Raw genomic sequence first — 17,112 nt, 5'->3', positions numbered from 1 at the left:
GTCCCTAAAAGAGCGTCAAGAGGCCTCACCCTAGTTTCTTATACCTTGTCGGACCCACAGTACTAACGGTACTGATAGGTTTATACATTTTCTCCCTTCGAACGCATCGGACGTGTTTTTTTGTCTTAAATCTGAGAGGTAAAAATTATATTGGCTTGAGGAAGTTTTGTCGATTGTCAAATATTTGTAAATTTTGCAAATCAAAGATATGTAGCATACTTTTCAGAAATATTATAGAAAGAACTTATTTGTTCGATAAAGTGCGTTGCGGCCCAATCGAGCGGGTTCTTGTTTTTACATGTGATTGTACATGTGTGTTTGTGTTATTGTATGTGTGTGTGGTGCAATTGCAGCAACGCTGCAAACACTTGCCTCTGTCTCTGGTGGCTCTTTTATAGCGCCCACAACTGGGATTCCAAAACGTGCTCAAGTGTTCCTCCAATGACATCGATAATTCGCTTATGCGGCCAATTTACCCAATTCACGCCAAAAGAAAAGCTTTCTCTGTGGTGTGTGTGAGTCCGATGGGACTATGGCGCAGTGGGAGCGAAAGTTGGCATGTTTGGTGCTTTGTTGTTGTCCGCCTTCTCGCCCCGCTTCTTTAAATACCCGGTACTCGTAGAGAACAAGGTATATGCGTTCGGCAGATGTAACAAGAGGAGGGAGGGCCCCTGCCAACTTAAAAACTTAAAAAGGCTATTCTTCATCAGCTTTGATAGTCGTTTGAATTTTGAAATTCAGCCCTCCGTTAAGTGGAAACAATCTTCAGCAAATCTTTTTCGGAAAAGGGAAGGCTTGTGCCTGTTGAATTCCAAATGGCTCCGACCAGTGCACACGCTATACATCCGAGTAGGGAGTATCTTTTAGTCGATTACTGCGTTCTTACTGGCTTTTTTACTGCTTTACTTTGGCTGTTTTCTTGTTGTGCTGTTTTATCGATTTCTTGTGTTATTTTTAGCGTGATTTGGATATGTGCATGTGTGTGTGTGTCCGCTGTATTGTGTGTTTCCTTTTGGGGCCGGGCCGTTACATCTTCACGGATGTTAGTGTTGGTGTGCGCCTAATCGAGCCCTCGGTGGTAATCGAATAAATTATGTCTAATGCGACTTTCAGATCTGGAATACGCGGCATGTTTTCAAGCAACTTGGTGGCCATCTTCTTGCTGGCGTGCTTCGGCCTAGCGCAGGCCTACCCGGCCCTGCTGCCCTATATCTACAGTGAGAACCGAGCCGCCGCACCGTAGTGGACCCAGTGCTAATCCAGGTCCCTCCCACAGATCCCTCGCACGAAGTCCATGCCGTTAAGCGCAACGATGCGGTCTTCCCCCAAATAGAGGACGATGTCGGCGAGCTGGACCAGCTGCGGAAGGAGCAGGTGGGTGTGAGCAAGCGGCAGCATGACGGTAGCACCGCCCGCACCAGCACTACTACCAAGGAGAGCGTGGAGGAGGGTGCCGCCGCCCCCGAGCCCCATCAAAGTGCTAACGTGAACATCCTGCCGGATTTGGAGCGGCAGCTGGAGGTGGCCACGCCGCTGATATCGACTACAACCACCACCAGTACCTCTGCCACGACCACGACGGCCACGTCAAAGGAGGAGAGCGAACGCTCACAGCTGGAGGAGCCGAAGACAGCCGTCAAGACGGTGGTCGAGCCGACGGTTCATGCCAAGGTAAGCCCCATCCCAGCCCCAGCCCTCCTCCCAGTCGGTAGTGTGGCTTGCCTGCTCTCTCTCTCTCACGCCTTGTAAACACCAAATGTGTCTTTTGAAAATCCAAGTGTATATCCACGAAACCACCCAAAAACCAACAGGCATTTTACGGTGCAGCTCGTCTAGCCTTCGGCCAGAATCCGGAGGTGTTGCCAACATCCTCAACCACGTCCACAAGCACCACAACAACAACCACAACCACAACGCCAGCACCACCTGAGGAACCAAAGCCTGAGCCCGAGCCCGAGCCCGAGCCCGAATCTGAGCCCCAAGTAGCAGCCGAATCTCAACCTGAACCTGAACCTGATCACGAACCCGAATCCGAGTCTGGAGGGGATGCGGCCGTGCCAGATAATATCGAAGCAGCTGCAGCGGAAACGGAACTGACCGCCCTGACACCTCCCAAGGTGGCAGGACCCCACAGCCACGACCACGACGTCAACAAGGAGACCATTGGGGACATCATCTTTGATGTGGTGTCATGGAATCCGGAACGGAGGTCTAGCGCGCCGAAGATAACGGCCAAGGTTTTTATGACAAATCACCGATAACCGATATCCGATCACAGACCATTGACCATTGATTGGCAATAAATTGGCAAATTTCAGCGAAAATTTAACCTCAATCCAGTCATTTTTGTAGCTTCACCTTGTTCGCTCTCTGGCTAATCGAATCTCTTTGCGAATCTGTTTTCCAGACGGTCCAGGGGCTACTGCACAGTCCTAATGGACAGTACTCCTCATTCGACATGGCTCAGTATATATTTTGGACTGGCGACGAGACGGCTGTAGTCAAGGCAGTTGAGGAACTAGTCAGTGGAAGAGTGGTTGGTTATCACCCAACTTCTCCGTGGCCGTCCGATTCTCAATTTTATCTTTCTATCCCCCAGATCACCAGAGAGAATGCTCTCAAGTTCTTGCAGGATATTCGTCTGGGCATTGAGTTCCTGCAGCGATCCTATGCCAACCGCATTTTCCCCGAGGAGGTCCGCCAGAACCAGCTGAAGCGCCACAGTCCGCCCAGCCCCACGACATCAACAACATCCACAACAACAACAACTACCAGTACCACGAGTACAACTACGGAGAAACCCTTCCCGGATGTGCATGCTGCAGAGGGGATTGCGCCGCAGGCAGGAGCCGTGCCAGTGAAAACCTTTGATAGCTTCAACTTCTGGAACAAGCTGAAGGATATGGATAATGAGGCGCAACAAGGTGGGAATTAACCAGACATATTAGTCATATGTAGATTCCTCAACGTTATACCATTTTCTTAGAACTAACCGACTATGACGAGGGTCGGGCCAAGATAGTTGAGTACCTGTACAACGAGTACTCCCTGGAGGAGATCCTCTACAAGCTGGCAAAGGTAGCAACAAGAAATAGCCTAGCCTAGCTCTGAGTGCTCCATTAAACGATTGATTGTCTTCCTGATTAGGTGATGTTTGCCCAGTCCCTGGCCCATGGATCCGATGAGGCACAAATGGAGTTGCAGAAGCTAACCGAGTTCCTGGAACATGAGGGCAACCTAGGCGTTATACCCGTTGATTTGCAGAAAAAAGTATTACGTAAGTCCGGCTATCACCCAAGATGAATAAATTAATGAATCTCTCAATTAATTCCGTTTCAGGAGTGCTACTTAGCGCCTTGTCAGACACGTTGACCGAGCATCCAGAACTGCTGCCGGCAGCACGGGTCAACCTGGCCAATCCATTTTACAGGCTTCCAATACATACTCCCAGCCAGTAGAGCGCGGCGTAGCGCAGCGCTTTAGCAAATGTTATCAGAATAATATAAATCTATCTATATATAAATATATATATATAAATGTATACATGCATAATCCCCATCAGCTACCAGCTATCAGCTATCGACATTTAACAAACAGATTTGAAGATGCTCTCTCTCGGAATTGCCTAGGACTCTTTCATTAGACTTAGCCCTATGTTTTTTATTGTGAGTACTCAAAATTACCCGGTCGATTGGCACTTCCAAGTTGATTAATGGATATGTTTTTATCCTATGTGTAATATAGCAAAAGATTCTCGTGATATTTTTGTTGTCAGGCAGAGGACGAGACAGAGAAACCCCCTTAAGTACACGGTATTTTTAGGAACCATAGCAAAATTAATTACTGAACCCCTCAACAGATGGAGACTTTCGCTATTTTGAGCTTTTAACATGAATCTAACACAGAAAGTAGAATAATTACTGCGTAGTAAATGGTACACTTGCTTGTATTTGATATGAGTTAGTTAGGAACAATGCGGTCGAGGAGGTCGCAGGAGCGGAGTATCTTTGGTAACGATGCAGGAAAGGGCTCTGAGTCCGCATATATCAGTAGCGAATATACACACATAGCTGCTCCCTACACAGCAGCAGAATCAGCAGCAGCAGACACAATAATAACACCTATTATACGTTCTCCCCGCAGTAATTGAGCTATTGTGCATTATTAATGAATTGGTTAACCGATTGATTGTTTGTGAGTTACATATACGATATGCAAATAAGAACTAGAACCTGTATCAAGAAATATCGATTATACACTAAAATACATATATATATATATATATAAAACATGCGTGCGATCTAGTCTACTGGTCCTTCTTGGGCTCGACCGCGTCCGCCGGCTTGTCCAGCAACTGGTTGATCCGCTCCTCCGTCAGCGGCTCGTTGCTGTTGAAGAGTTTCTCGATCTCGGCCCGCTCGTCGTCCCCAATCTCTTTGGCGTACTGCTTGGCCAGTTCCTCCAGCCGCTGTTGGTTCTTCTTCAGGTGCCCCGGCAGCCAGAATACAGTTTGCACCATCCTGGAATAAACTCCGAGTTACAAGGGAGCTCTCCCATCAGGGGACTCGCGCTTACTTGAGGAGTACGAATCCACAGAAGGCCAGCAGTAGGCATAGCCCAGAGGTCTTGAGCATGGTCCAGTAGTCAACCAACACTTGCTGATTCTTCATTTTGGGATCACTTTGGCTAGTTCTACTCCACTCGCGTCAAAAATGTACCTTCGAATGTCATATGTGGCCGTTCTGACATGTCCACTTCCCACACAGGAGGCAATGTTGTGGTCAAGCGTCGTCATGGGGAGCCAGTCCACGGCATACGTGTGCTAGACACCAGACCACCAATCATGTGTGGTCCCCAGAAATCAATATTCAATTTGCTCTGATTTCAGTTAAGGGCCGTGAAAAAGAGCTCCTGCCCACAGAAATGTTGCCAGAAAAGCCCTACACCAAAATGTGGCCAAGAACCCAGAGGCATGCTGACGAAGTGCGCACAGAAATTCCTGAGAAAGTGTCGTCTTTTGGTAATCGCACTTTCTATTTTTAACAGTTATCTCTGCATAAACGAGTTAATATAAAAACAAAAGCCAGTCAAAATACTATACTATACTCTGCTTGGTTTGACTACTTTATACACTATAAGATACCCACTAGTAAAGATTTCATTTGAAATTAAATTATAGCCAAAACTCGTCTCTCAGTGACCTCTACCGCTTAAGAGTATCTCTTACTTATTTTAATACATTAAGCTGCACTATTTCTTTATATTATATCTATAAAACAAACCGGGCATATTTTAGGATAATTATTTTGATCGATTTCTTTTGGTTCGAAAAGGAGTCCTTTCCACCTCTTTCCAGTCGTCAAGGTTGTCAAGAGGGTTGAATCCCTTTACTATTATTATTTGTGTGCACCTATATCATTTCTAATACTATAATACCCCAGTCTTTGGCTTAATTGAATATTACTTAGTTGGTTTGCTAGGGAACTTAGTCATTTTCTTACTCTTCCCATTACATCACACCATTATACCTGTTGCATACATCAATGAAAAGTGTAATACGCCCTTGAACTCGTTCTAAATGGGGGGTATCAAAATAATTGGAAAATGATAATAAAAACAGGTGCTGGGTTGGGGGTCCAGGTTTTCGATCGTAAATTGGAAACCAATGATTTCGATCAGAACAAGAAACTGATTAGACCAAAGTCTATCTATCTCTCTGCATACTATATTACGAATATATATTTAACTGATTCGGGGGGGTCAGTTCGAACAAGCTTCAGTCGCGTCTATATCAGCAGACAATAAATCTGATTGCGGCCAACTAGTCGTATCTGAAGATAATGGTCAGCAGACCCCTATAAAAGGAGGAATCCGAGGGTGCTCGGACCACAGTTGCGCGATGAGACGAACCCTACAATTATCCATAGTGTTGATCGGCCTAGGCCTGGTCCTGGCTGGGAGCCGACCCATCTCCGATTGCGTAAGTGTGCAAGGAATACGAGTGAGGGGCACTTCTGCTATTATCAGACATTATTATAGGGAGAGCGCATCGAGGACGATGGGTATCCGATGGAGCGCCACACGGTGACCACCAGCGACAACTACATCCTGACCATGCATCGCATCCCCTACTCCCCAAAGACGGGCTATACCCCCAACAGACCCGTGGCCTTTCTGATGCACGGCATGCTCAGCTCCTCTTCGGACTGGGTTCTGATGGGACCCGAGAAGTCGCTGGCCTACATCCTCTCCGATGCAGGCTACGATGTCTGGATGGGCAATGCGCGCGGAAACACTTACTCCAAGGCGCACAAGTACTGGCCTACTTATTGGCAGCTCTTCTGGAACTTCAGCTGGAACGAGATTGGCATCTACGACGTGCCCGCCATGATCGACTACGCTCTGGAGGTTACTGGACAGACGCAGGTGCAGTACGTGGGACACTCACAGGGTACCACCGTATACCTGGTCATGGTTTCCGAGAAGCCTGAGTACAACAACAAAATCAAGTCCGCCCATCTACTGGGTCCGGCCGCCTACATGGGCAACATGAAGAGTCCCATGACCCGCGCCTTTGCACCTATCCTCGGCCAGCCCAATGCCATGGTGGAGCTCGTCGGTTCCATGGAGTTCATGCCCAGCAACAAGTTCAAGCAGGATCTGGGCATCGAGATGTGCCAGGCCACCTCCCCTTACGCCGAAATGTGTGCCAACGAGATCTTCCTAATCGGCGGCTACGACTCCGATCAGCTGGATTATGTGAGTACTTCTCTCTTTATATATGATGTCAACGAACGTATACCTGCAAACGATAATCAGTATCGTATCAGTATCAATAGTGTATTACTATAGAACCATCTTAGGTGTTCCGATTGCTCTAATACCAGTACTAACAAGTGTCAGTCCCCTTCTGTCTCTGAAGGAACTAATGCGTACTGCAGAATGTCTAGTGTAGAGTAGAGTGTAGTAATCAATAATCAGGACCGTATATATATATAGTTTAGCTACCCCTGTTCCTGTAAATGTGATAGTTCTTCCTGAGCATCAATAGTCGAATCGATATAGAAATACCTTTCCAGCCGTCAGACTTTATAAGCGCCTAGATCTCACAGACTATAACGACTAAATTACCTGATTTTTTGTGGAGGGAGGGTCCTGTAACATCACACTAAAATAAGTGTATAGCTACAACGCGTATTGTATTGACGTGTATTGATGATACGGTCAAAATCGGGAATGGAGAGTAATAAATAATGATCTTTTCTACTAGATAAGATAAGATCGTTGCGATCGGATCGTTTCTCTCTCCATCGCAGTCTCGCTCTCTCCCAGTGTGTCTTAGTAGTTATGGCTGAGATTTAAAAGTCAGAATTCTCTTTTAGTGAAAATATCCACCTTCTCCATATCTTTTTCTTGCATGTTGAAGTTACATACGTGTGCGGTTCTCATTTATATTTCTAATATGAAACTTTTTTCAGGAACTATTGGAGCATATCAAGGCCACCTCTCCGGCAGGTGCTTCCGTCAACCAGAACCTGCACTTCTGCCAGGAGTACAACTCGGGCAAGTTCCGAAAGTTCGACTACACCGCTCTGCGTAACCCCTACGAGTACGGATCGTACTTCCCCCCCAACTACAAGCTAGCCAACGCCAAGTCCCCCGTCATGCTCTACTATGGAGCGAACGACTGGATGTGTGACGTGGGTGATGTGCGGCAGCTGCGAGACGAGCTTCCCAACTTGGGCCTGGACTACCTGGTGCCCTTCGAGAAATGGGCGCATTTGGATTTCATCTGGGGAACGGAAGCCAAGAAATACGTGTACGATGAGGTCTTGAAACAGATGCGGTCCCACGAATAATTTTACTAATTCCAAAATAAAATCAATGCGGGTAAAGTGCACTTGTTTTCACTCGACTTGGATAACCGCCAGATAAGACAGCTTGATGTGGTCCTCCTTTAGCAGCTTGCTCTCGATACGATAGTAGCCGGGCACCAGAATCTTCTTCAGTTGTTGCACGTCCAGGGGATAGTCTTTGAGATGGTAGTGCTCCGGCGGCAGGGGACAAGAGTCCGGGTGCGGGGCGTTCGAGTGCTCCTTCAGCTTCTCGTACAGGAACTCCTTGTAATAGGTCTTCATAACGTCGCAGACGCCGAGCCGAGGCATGTTTAAGAATTCCTCGAACTCCTCGTCGCGCTCTTTGGCGCGGGATATAAGAAAGTGGATCTGCAAAGGGTACGCCCGTGAATGGATGAATAATACACACACACTTTAACCAAATATCGTTTAAAAGTAAGGGACTAATTTGAGCTGGAGCAGATTCCGTATCTTGAATTGGGGCGACATCCTTTGATTAAATCTGAAGGCCCCTGCAGAGATGATTCCATACCTGCCATTCGTTGTCGATGGTCACGTGCTGCTTCAGCTCGCCGCTGACCTTGACCAAGTTCTCCTCGTCCTCGGCTATGCGCAACACGCTTTCCAGATCGTCGTTATCTTCGTGCAGCTTCTCCAGGCTATGCAGCTTCAGCGTGTGCTTCGCTTGAACTCGAATTGGGGTGGCGGCCAGCAGGACTAGGCCCAGAAGCAGCATCTGCTGGACTGACACTGACCCGGCAGAATAAGTCATTTCACTGTTGAGTGAAGGCCTGGTGGCGGGCCCTTATAAGGATCTCGCTGGGCTACAAGTTCAGCTTGTACAAGTATCGTACCGGATGCGAGCTTGTTTGGGGTGTCGATAGATTAGTGATATCCAATTTCAATTCGTTTTTGCTTAGTTTATTTAATTATTGCATGACAGACAGTCTTTACACAGAAAGCAACAACAGCCAGAAGCCCATTTACAACAAATTATATGTATATTTAATTACTAATAGCACGGCAATGATAAAGTATGCGCAACGACGCGTCGAGTGCAGCTCCGTTGCGACAGTGGATGGGCCTACAAAGCTAAAACACACTCGATTTGCAACAATAAAAGCATCCTTTAACGGTTAACATTTGGCTAAAACTAAATTATTTTCTGTACTGTAGTGCAGTGCAGTGTAGTGAAGTGTCGTTCATGTTGTTAAGTAATGCAGCTGGAATGTTAGCATTGCGATGGGGAGTGGGAACACCTCTTGGCCAGCTTATTGCCTAATAGGAAACCATTTGGGGCCCTGCCCCGGCTAGCTGGACTTCACGTAGCCAAAGTTGAGACGCAGCTGCTCCAGGAACACGAAAGTGATCACCGTGTGCGGGCCCAAACGCACGAAGGCCGGAATGTAGCCCTTGAAGAAGCCCATCGGTCCCAGCTTGGCCGTGTGCCGCACGATGTCCCACAGGCCGCTGTACTCGCCCGGCTTGGCGTTCATTGAGCGCGTCTTCAGCACGTCCAGCGGCTGGGTCAGGGTCGTGGCTATGGTGCCGGCCACCAGGGAGGCGGTGAAGTGCGTCATCAGGTTGTCCTGGAAGTAGGGCGTCGCCAGCAGGTACAGCTTGGTCTGGTCGTAGAACGCGATCTGCCCGATGGTCATGAGGATGCCGCGACCCGTCGCCGTCGTGGCGCCTGAAAAGAGGCGTGCGAATCCCTCCTGCCGGTACACCTTGATCAGGCCATCGACGGCATTCTTGTAGCTATCGGGGGTATAAATCATTGATTGGAATTCGGTCAATCACCTAGAAATTCGTCCGGGACTCACTTTCTTCGCTGCTCAGGTGGGAGTTTCACATCGTTCTGCATCCGGACATTGACCATGTCGGCGGGTGTGCCCACAATGCCGCCCGCCAGGCCCGATAGACCTGCCAGGGCAATCTTGCCGGCGAACGTGTCCGTCTTGATGTACTCCTTACCCACTTCGTAGACCCCGAATCGCGTCGTGGAGTAGGTAAGTTGCCGCAGCATGGAGGCTGAGAGTCCGCTGTAAAAGGCGAGCACGCCCTGCTCCCGGATGATCTTTGGGACCAGCTGCAACACGGACAGCTTGCCCTGCTGCGTCTGCAGCGTGACCTTGATGAGGTCCAGGGGATGGGTGCAGCAGGCAGCGCCAGCGCTGGCCAGGCCGCCGAAGTACCATCGCGACTGCTTCTGCTTGGTGGTCATTTCGTCTGAGTGTGGACTTCGAAACTGTTAGCTGCAATGGAAATCGTGGAGAACCATTTAATGCCGGACCGCTACTTTTCCGCCTGGTTTTACCTAGTAAAAACGTATCTAAATTACATTAGAAGACGCTATATCCTATCGCGGGACGGCATTTTAACTACAATTAGCGGCAGAGGTGTTATGTCATGATGGTGTCTTTTCACAAAGCACACGCAGGAACTGACGGGAAGTCAGGCTCCAGCGGCAACAGCTGACCCGTGACGTTAACGGAGCCTGGAAGGCTTAGCTTTAAGCTTTGCAATTGTGCGCGCGCGCACTTTTAAATGGCGTTAACGTTTTGCGTCTAGCAGCACACTCTGCGCACAACAGTACATTTCCAGCGCCTAACAGAACGATACGCGCGTGTCAACAACCACCATTTCAAACAGCTGATGGCTGCTTCTACGGTCATACTAGACCCATCAACATGTTTTTTTTGTGAATTTTTTAAATCTGTTTAGAAAATTAATCTTTAAAAGTGCATCTTCCCAGTCTATAAACTGTTCCCGAGTTTCGCGTTCCCGCCCATTCCACTGGTAAGTGATTGCAGCGATTGTTTGCTACCCCTGAACTTGCGCAACAAGTCGCCATTGCCGGTCGTCACTGCCCTTTCCCACAAGTCTGCAAGGTTTTTCGGGCGAGCGTCTCCAGTTTCTGTTTTAAGTGTACGCTGCAGTTTTCGCAAATGCATCCGCGTTGGCGCTGATTCTGGGAGCCAGAGGGGCCAGACCCTCAGCATATGCACAGAGAGAGTGAGAGAGGCAGAAAGAGAGCGTGACAGAGTCTTCCGAATGGTTAATACTTGTGCGGCTTTTGTACTGATTCTATTTGCTAATGTATGTCCATATATGTGTATTATGCATGTAAGCTAAATGCTTTTCGGCATATTAGCTTATGTACATACATATATACATCTGCACACATAAGTACTTATATACCTGTAGGGTTATCGGGTAGATCGGACAACAGTGATAAGAATGTTTATCATTCATTTTATTTGTGTACAACGGGCATATATTTATCAATGATCAGGCTCTACATCGAAACGTCCACGTTTCTATCTAATGTTCTCTAAAAGCTAACCTAAGAGTCCCGTCCCACATATGAAAAACCTGAATTAAATGGGAGAGCCAAATGTTTGGGCAGAATTAAACCATCATAGTATCATAGTTATAGGAACGAGTAAGTATCGAGTCAGTAATATTCATACAAATTTAAAAGAGGGTTAGGTATTGAATGGGTTCAAATATAGGAATAATTTTCTAATAGAAGTAACCTAGAGGCCAAGAAAACACGCTTCTAAAATGTCTATTACTATCTGCTTTGCACAAAATATGTAAATTTTCCAAAAAGGGTTACGAAGGGCCTTGCATTTTCTTGAATTTCTTCATGCCTTGGCCCCCGATGGTAACTATTCATTCTAACTACTCTAACTATTCAGTTTTGCCAGTATTTTGAGAGTTTAAGTAGCTAAGTACACTGTCGCTTACATCTGAAGAAAAGTTCGCTTGGGTTTGACTTATCTAAGAGAAATTGGCCAATACATCGATGTGACTAAACTTCGTATCTATCCATAAAGTTAGATTTTTTCTTTTGCAGGTTGCCTTGTTGCCATAAATAAACACTGGACTTGGAGGCGGGTCTGTGGGTACCAATCTTTATGGGCCTTCCTGAACTTATCAACATTCGATTTGTTATTGTGTCCCTGTTTATGGATTGATACCGTGTTTACCGCTGATCGAAATCCCAGCCGGCAACATTGTTGTTAGCATGTGTTTGTTTTCCCGGCCGTCTATTTATTTATTCAATTACTATATGTTTACAATGGGCCTGCAGAGGAACATCCTCCACGTGCCACGATTGCTCCATAAATTAGATGCAGACAGCGAAAGACTTTTCGGCAAACTGTTTTGTTATTTTTGTGCGTTTGGGTTTATTCTCGTCTCTGGCTGGCTAAATTTTATCTCAATATAAAACTGAATGCTGGTCAAAGTCGAATCAATAACGCGGCGCAAGTATCACATGATCCGCTGCCATACAAAATGTTGTTTTGCCAAACCGAGCCCCCAAAAAAGTTTGGAGATCGGGGGCAGTGATACAGTTTCTTCCACTTGGGAACAGCCGATTTTGGGGCCTCGCACGTGTCGACTAGCCTAGATTAGATCATTAAATCTGGCACGCAACATCGCGTGATAATTCAATGATTCCGGGGAGATTATCTATTTGTCGCTGGATTTTAGAGCCTCCTGTTTGCCCTGCATTCGCGGCATCTCAAAATTGAATAATAAACTGACGCAAATTGCACTTTAAAACGACTGCAGTTGAAACGTCCGCCCGAGAGAAGAGCAGCGGCGGTCACAGCTGATCTGAAATTTACCTTGAACGAGAAATGCTGCCGTGTGTGTTCGCTGCCGTTCTTGTTTCTGCTGCTGCCTTCTTTTGTTGCTGCTGCTGCTTTCCGTTAAGAAGACTTTTAAGTAAGTTTATATTTTGGCAACGCCACACCAATACACAAGTACACGCTGAAGAGAGCGCAGCGCGAGAGCGAGCCGGGAGGGAGCGAGCGACGACCTCAGCACGTCATTGCTGTCCACGAAAACTGGTCTGGGGTCTGGGTTCTGGGTTCTGGGGTTGGTCAGGGTTGCTTCTGCTTCTGCTTCTGCTGCTGGAGGCTAGGCGCGCACGTATACGTAACGTAACGGTCGAGCACAGAAATCGTACTGATCACCGCCAGCGGAGCCCACACATCAGCCGGCTGCCAGCAGACCCTACACATGCGCTCTTGCTCTCGCTCCGACTCTGGATTTGTTTTATCGCCCGCCGAGGTGGCAGCGCGGTCAAGGCGGGCACATGGGAAGTGTTCTGGGATCGGGGTTCGGGATCGGGATCGTGATCAGCTTAGTTAGTTAGCTGTCAGACTGCTGGTTCGCCAGTCAGAAGCAGAAGCAAAAGTGGAAACGCCGACACAGAGAGAGGCACGGAGAAAGAGAGAGACAGAGAGAGAGAGAGAGACGGCTGGACAGAGAGAAAGCTAAGCAAGCGGTGTACAACGAGAGAGCGGGAGCGTAAGCAACAAATAAAAACTGGTGAGAGATTTTTTTTACGGCGCGTTTGCTCTCCAAGGTTCGTGTGTATGTGCGTGCATTATGATTGTACAATAAGAGAATATAAACATATAGACATTCTGTGTAATTGCTCAAGAATGAAATCGAATTGGTTACACCTCCCTACAGACAGAAGAATAAACTTTTGGATGGCCACTCTGGCATTCCAGTGACAACAGACCGTTCCATTATCTCGAGCTCCATTCAATTCAATATCGAATCCACCCACATCCTCCCCACTTCGTCATACACAAGCTATGTTAAAATATACTATGAACTTTTTTTCCACGCCCAGTCCGAGTACATCTGCTTTACGTCATCAGAGGAAATCCAGGCATGTGCCTTCCCAAAATAGTTCAAGGTAAAGGGCATTAATCATGTGACAGACATTAGCTCAATTGCTCGAAAAATTTTATTAATTAGGAGTTAAATTTTTATACAGCTGCGGTCAAAAATCTAGGATAGCATGGAACAGCTTCCTTTGAGGTGTTCAAATGTTCTTTCCTAGGCGGAGAAAAAGTTTAAAAAAGTCATTCAAATATCCAAAATCATTGAAAAAGGGTCCAACTATATAATTCCATATAATATTCCAGAAAATTCGGCATTCTCGGCAATCTTCTTCAGCTTCGTATGCAATTTTGTAACTCAAACTCAAAACGTAATGTAACGACAGGTACATACCGTACGATCGATTGTTGTCATTTTCTGCTCCCAATATAGTGGTTCTTAATCACTATGCAAATTGGCGAGTAACGCTAGATTGGAAAAGAATAAGAAAAGTTTATGCATTATTTTTACTATCAGCTTTGTTTTTTTGACTGCTGTTGTATGCACTAATGTAGCAACACGAGTATGTGCACAAGAAGCAAAGCTCACAGTTGGTTTTAAATGCATTTCGGAGTCAAGGTTTAATTAGAATGTTCTTGTTTGTCTGCGACTTTCTGGCACTTTAAGCAGCCAGCGCTTCCCAATACAAAATCTGTTTCTAATCTGGTGTGCAATCTGATTCTCGAAGATATGGAGAAGCTAGGCAGCGATATTATCAGCTGTTATTATGGGCATGTTTTAAGCAAATTTAAATATTTCCTCGCACGTTTCTAGTACATGTACATTAACACATTAAGTAGTGCCGTGGCCGGCAATTTTTAGCAACTTTTGCCCAAGTGCTAAGTTCTGTTTAAATATAACTTTGGGCAAGGCAAAGTGTTTACAACTTAGCTGTGAGAATAAAGCTCTGCCAAAAAGCTTTCTCTCAGCAGCTTTGGGTTTCAATTTTGAGTTTGTCGCGATTTCGTCCAGCGGCCCATTAGCTCAGTTGGTTAGAGCGTCGTGCTAATAACGCGAAGGTCGCGGGTTCGATCCCCTCATGGGCCAGACTGATTTTTTCCTTTTTTTCTTAATTTATTGCTGTTTCAAATGCTTAATAATTTATTGATGCTGCTTGACATATTTTCCCACACTCTACCCGCTAGTAATTGCCCGATTTATATCCACGAGTGGCCCTGACAGCCATGATAAAGTGACAAAATGTAGATTCCTCTATTTTCATTTTGCTTTTTTTTTCTCCTGCTCAATAAATTACTTAGGAGTTTTTGCTCCGGTCAAGTCGAGTGCTTTAACCTCCTTGGCCAGACATCCCGTGACCAGCCGGTTAATTAATTGAACTCTTTTGATGGCATTTATAAATCGACTCTTCATTTCAGATATTTCAACGTGATGGCCACCTCAGTGCTGTTAGCTTGCGGACTGAACGATCAGAAGCTGCCGGGATTCGTGCACATCAGCGAGGAGTCCAATGTGGATGGCAGCTTCCTGATCAGCTGCATCCTGGGACAGCGGCTGCGTATCTCGAACGCGGGCACCCTGCTCGTCTGCTTGCAGCACCACTACCAGCACTACTTCAACGCGGGCATGCGTCTTGGCTACAACACGAACATCTTCCAGGGCAAGACCCTCAACGTGATCGACGTGCTGAGCGACATGGCCAGCGAGGGTCTATCCTGCAAATGGCTGAGGAACCCGGACGGGCTGACGCTGACAGAGCAGCTGGTGGAGGACATCCGCGCCCAGGTGGAGAGCAACTACGCCAACCGCAACAGCTACACTATACTTATCGACAATCTGTCCATCCTGTTCAATCTCGGTGCCAGCAAGCTGCAGGTACAGCAGTTTTGCCAAGACCTGGCTTCCCTTGCCAAGGAGCGCGACAATCTGACGGTCATCACCAAGCTGAGCAACAGCGACATCTACCAGCCGACCGACAACAACGTGGCAAAGCTTGGCCAAGTGCGCATCCAGGTCGTAAGGCTCAAGAGCGGCGTGTTCCGGGAAGTCGACGGCAAGCTGCTGATTGAGCGGGTCCTCGACGAGGGCAGCTATGCGTGCGAGGAGGCACGCAAAGAGGTGCTCTACAAGGTCAACGATCGCAATGTCAAGGTGTTTACCCCCGGCGAGGTGGGAGTGAAAGTCTAGCCGCGGTCCGGGGCCCCAGTTCCGAGCTACCATTTGATATAATTATTTGTATGAATTTTAATAAAGCCATGTTTTTCTATATTCTGAGATCCGCAGCCAAACTTTCAATCAGCCATCGCATACGCCTTCTCGTCAATGTCGCTGTCTGTTGTTTTCCTTCGTTCGTTGTAATTGCTTTTGTCCTTCTGCTATCTGGTGGCATCTGTTGACGTCACCAGCCACACTGATGAGGGAATAATGATGAATTTATGTCTGGTCACGATCAATAAAGGACGAGTATAAATGACTTTACAGCAGCCGGCCATCGGCTGGCCCCAAAGTAAAGTTCAGAGCGAGAAACTTTCGCCGGGGCTGGACAACGCTAGGCCCCCAATATGGTAAAGGACGTCGCCGAAAAAGAAAACAATAAAACTGGCAATTGAATTTTACCAAACAACGCAGAAAAAAGTTGATTAACTGCTCTTCAAATGTGCTTGGGTGGCACGGACTTTGAGGTCGGTCCTCCGCTCTGGACAAGATTTATTTATATCTGCGATTTCTTTGTACTGGATTGAGTTTCCACATCGCAATACGTATAGCGTCCCGAGTGTCCCTTCAGTTCGTTAATTGTGAGAAGTTATCCCATCTTCGCACTGTTCGTCGTCCCTCGAGCGAAAATCTCTACAAGAAATTTAATATTTTATTGTCGAAAAAGTTAAGTTTATCTTTTGAACTTGATTAATGTGTATTTCGTTTGACTGTTAAACTACGCGCTTAATCTTTCAGGATTGGTCTCATATAACATGACTGGCTATCTGGTGTGTTCAAGAAATATCTGGAAATTCTTAAAAGAGCGCAGGAGGGTTCCTAAAGATCCTAAAGACAAATTTTCGACAGAAATAAAGGAGATTTCATAAGCACCAAAATTCGGAACACTGCCCAATAAAGGAACCCCGCAAATGTCAGCATTTTTGAACACTTGTGGCCTTCATTGTCTGCTGCAGAGCTACAATTTTGTTTTCATTAATTTGCCATCGAAGAACCCCCCAATGGCTGCCAGACCCTGCCATGCGTGAATCGGGAATTGCATTTCTCCGTGGCGTACACGAAGATATTGCCTTTAAACAAACCCAACAGATGAATTCATTAATTACGCAAATGTTTTTGTGCACCAGAGCGCTAAGGGTTTCTCATTGGAAGTTATCCGCGAGGACGGGGACTCCAACCAATAGTGCCATCCAGTCGCAAAATATGCTATCGAATTCGAGATGGCTGAAAAGGAATGGAGACGAAAGGCTGTGGAACCGGAAGCAGAAAAGTATATGTGTACAGGTCGGGGCGGAGGCAGGGAGAGGGCCAAATCCAATTGCCGGTTTGTCCTTAGTCGCATCAGAAGCAACATGCGGGAAGTGGGTGTAATGACTGGTCAAAAAAACAT

At 46.8% G+C, this 17,112-nt stretch overlaps 6 protein-coding genes and 1 non-coding gene across 12 annotated transcripts; 4 read left to right on the top strand and 3 right to left on the bottom strand.

Moving 5' to 3' along the window:
• Positions 1-1,113: 1,113 nt before the first annotated feature.
• Positions 1,114-3,541, top strand: LOC6587812 (flocculation protein FLO11). Of its 3 annotated transcripts, none has more exons than XM_002014011.2 (8): positions 1,114-1,217; positions 1,277-1,671; positions 1,812-2,237; positions 2,408-2,536; positions 2,600-2,924; positions 2,987-3,078; positions 3,148-3,277; positions 3,340-3,541. In XM_002014011.2, exons 1-8 carry the CDS (start codon positions 1,130-1,132, stop codon positions 3,456-3,458), a joined length of 1,704 nt encoding a protein of 567 aa, XP_002014047.1. In that variant the 5' UTR covers positions 1,114-1,129; the 3' UTR covers positions 3,459-3,541. The 3 variants fall into 3 exon arrangements, with proteins under 3 accessions (XP_002014047.1, XP_026850953.1, XP_026850954.1); XM_026995152.1 differs by having other exon boundaries at positions 1,779-2,237; XM_026995153.1 differs by lacking the exon at positions 1,812-2,237.
• Positions 3,542-3,621: 80 nt separating this feature from the next.
• LOC6587748 lies at positions 3,622-4,845 on the bottom strand. Its single transcript, XM_002014010.2, has 2 exons — positions 4,576-4,845; positions 3,622-4,520 (listed from the first exon to the last, which is right to left on the bottom strand). Exons 1-2 carry the CDS (start codon positions 4,668-4,670, stop codon positions 4,307-4,309), a joined length of 309 nt encoding a protein of 102 aa, XP_002014046.1. The 5' UTR covers positions 4,671-4,845; the 3' UTR covers positions 3,622-4,306.
• Positions 4,846-5,894: 1,049 nt separating this feature from the next.
• LOC6587801 (lipase 3) lies at positions 5,895-7,895 on the top strand. The gene is made up of 3 exons (XM_002014009.2): positions 5,895-5,980; positions 6,040-6,759; positions 7,479-7,895. The coding sequence occupies exons 1-3, from the start codon at positions 5,900-5,902 to the stop codon at positions 7,857-7,859; spliced, it is 1,182 nt and encodes a 393-aa protein (XP_002014045.1). The 5' UTR covers positions 5,895-5,899; the 3' UTR covers positions 7,860-7,895.
• On the bottom strand, positions 7,843-8,608 carry LOC6587663. The gene is made up of 2 exons (XM_002014008.2): positions 8,389-8,608; positions 7,843-8,225 (listed from the first exon to the last, which is right to left on the bottom strand). The coding sequence occupies exons 1-2, from the start codon at positions 8,590-8,592 to the stop codon at positions 7,908-7,910; spliced, it is 522 nt and encodes a 173-aa protein (XP_002014044.2). The 5' UTR covers positions 8,593-8,608; the 3' UTR covers positions 7,843-7,907.
• Positions 8,609-8,838: 230 nt separating this feature from the next.
• Positions 8,839-12,826, bottom strand: LOC6587275 (mitochondrial dicarboxylate carrier). Of its 2 annotated transcripts, none has more exons than XM_002014007.2 (3): positions 12,497-12,826; positions 9,680-10,111; positions 8,839-9,614 (listed from the first exon to the last, which is right to left on the bottom strand). In XM_002014007.2, exons 2-3 carry the CDS (start codon positions 10,078-10,080, stop codon positions 9,167-9,169), a joined length of 849 nt encoding a protein of 282 aa, XP_002014043.1. In that variant the 5' UTR covers positions 10,081-10,111; positions 12,497-12,826; the 3' UTR covers positions 8,839-9,166. The 2 variants fall into 2 exon arrangements, with proteins under 2 accessions (XP_002014043.1, XP_026844959.1); XM_026989158.1 differs by lacking the exon at positions 12,497-12,826 and adding an exon at positions 10,174-10,278.
• Positions 10,577-15,784, top strand: LOC6587531. 3 transcript variants are annotated; one of them, XM_026989172.1, is made up of 3 exons: positions 13,080-13,205; positions 13,519-13,584; positions 14,927-15,784. In XM_026989172.1, the coding sequence occupies exon 3, from the start codon at positions 14,940-14,942 to the stop codon at positions 15,693-15,695; it is 756 nt and encodes a 251-aa protein (XP_026844973.1). In that variant the 5' UTR covers positions 13,080-13,205; positions 13,519-13,584; positions 14,927-14,939; the 3' UTR covers positions 15,696-15,784. The 3 variants fall into 3 exon arrangements, with proteins under 3 accessions (XP_002014042.1, XP_026844973.1, XP_026844970.1); XM_002014006.2 differs by lacking the exons at positions 13,080-13,205; positions 13,519-13,584 and adding an exon at positions 10,577-10,655; XM_026989169.1 differs by lacking the exon at positions 13,519-13,584.
• On the top strand, positions 14,524-14,597 carry Trnai-aau. Its single transcript has one exon. It is a non-coding gene; the product is annotated as a tRNA-Ile (tRNA).
• Positions 15,785-17,112: the final 1,328 nt, after the last annotated feature.

Source organism: Drosophila persimilis, unplaced genomic scaffold (genome assembly GCF_003286085.1).
Source record: "Drosophila persimilis strain 14011-0111.01,24,50 unplaced genomic scaffold, DperRS2 tig00000000-arrow-pilon, whole genome shotgun sequence".
In the NCBI taxonomy this organism is placed as follows: domain Eukaryota; kingdom Metazoa; phylum Arthropoda; class Insecta; order Diptera; family Drosophilidae; genus Drosophila; species Drosophila persimilis.
Note: the sequence above shows the minus strand (reverse complement) of the source record. Positions and strands in the feature narration are given on the sequence as shown.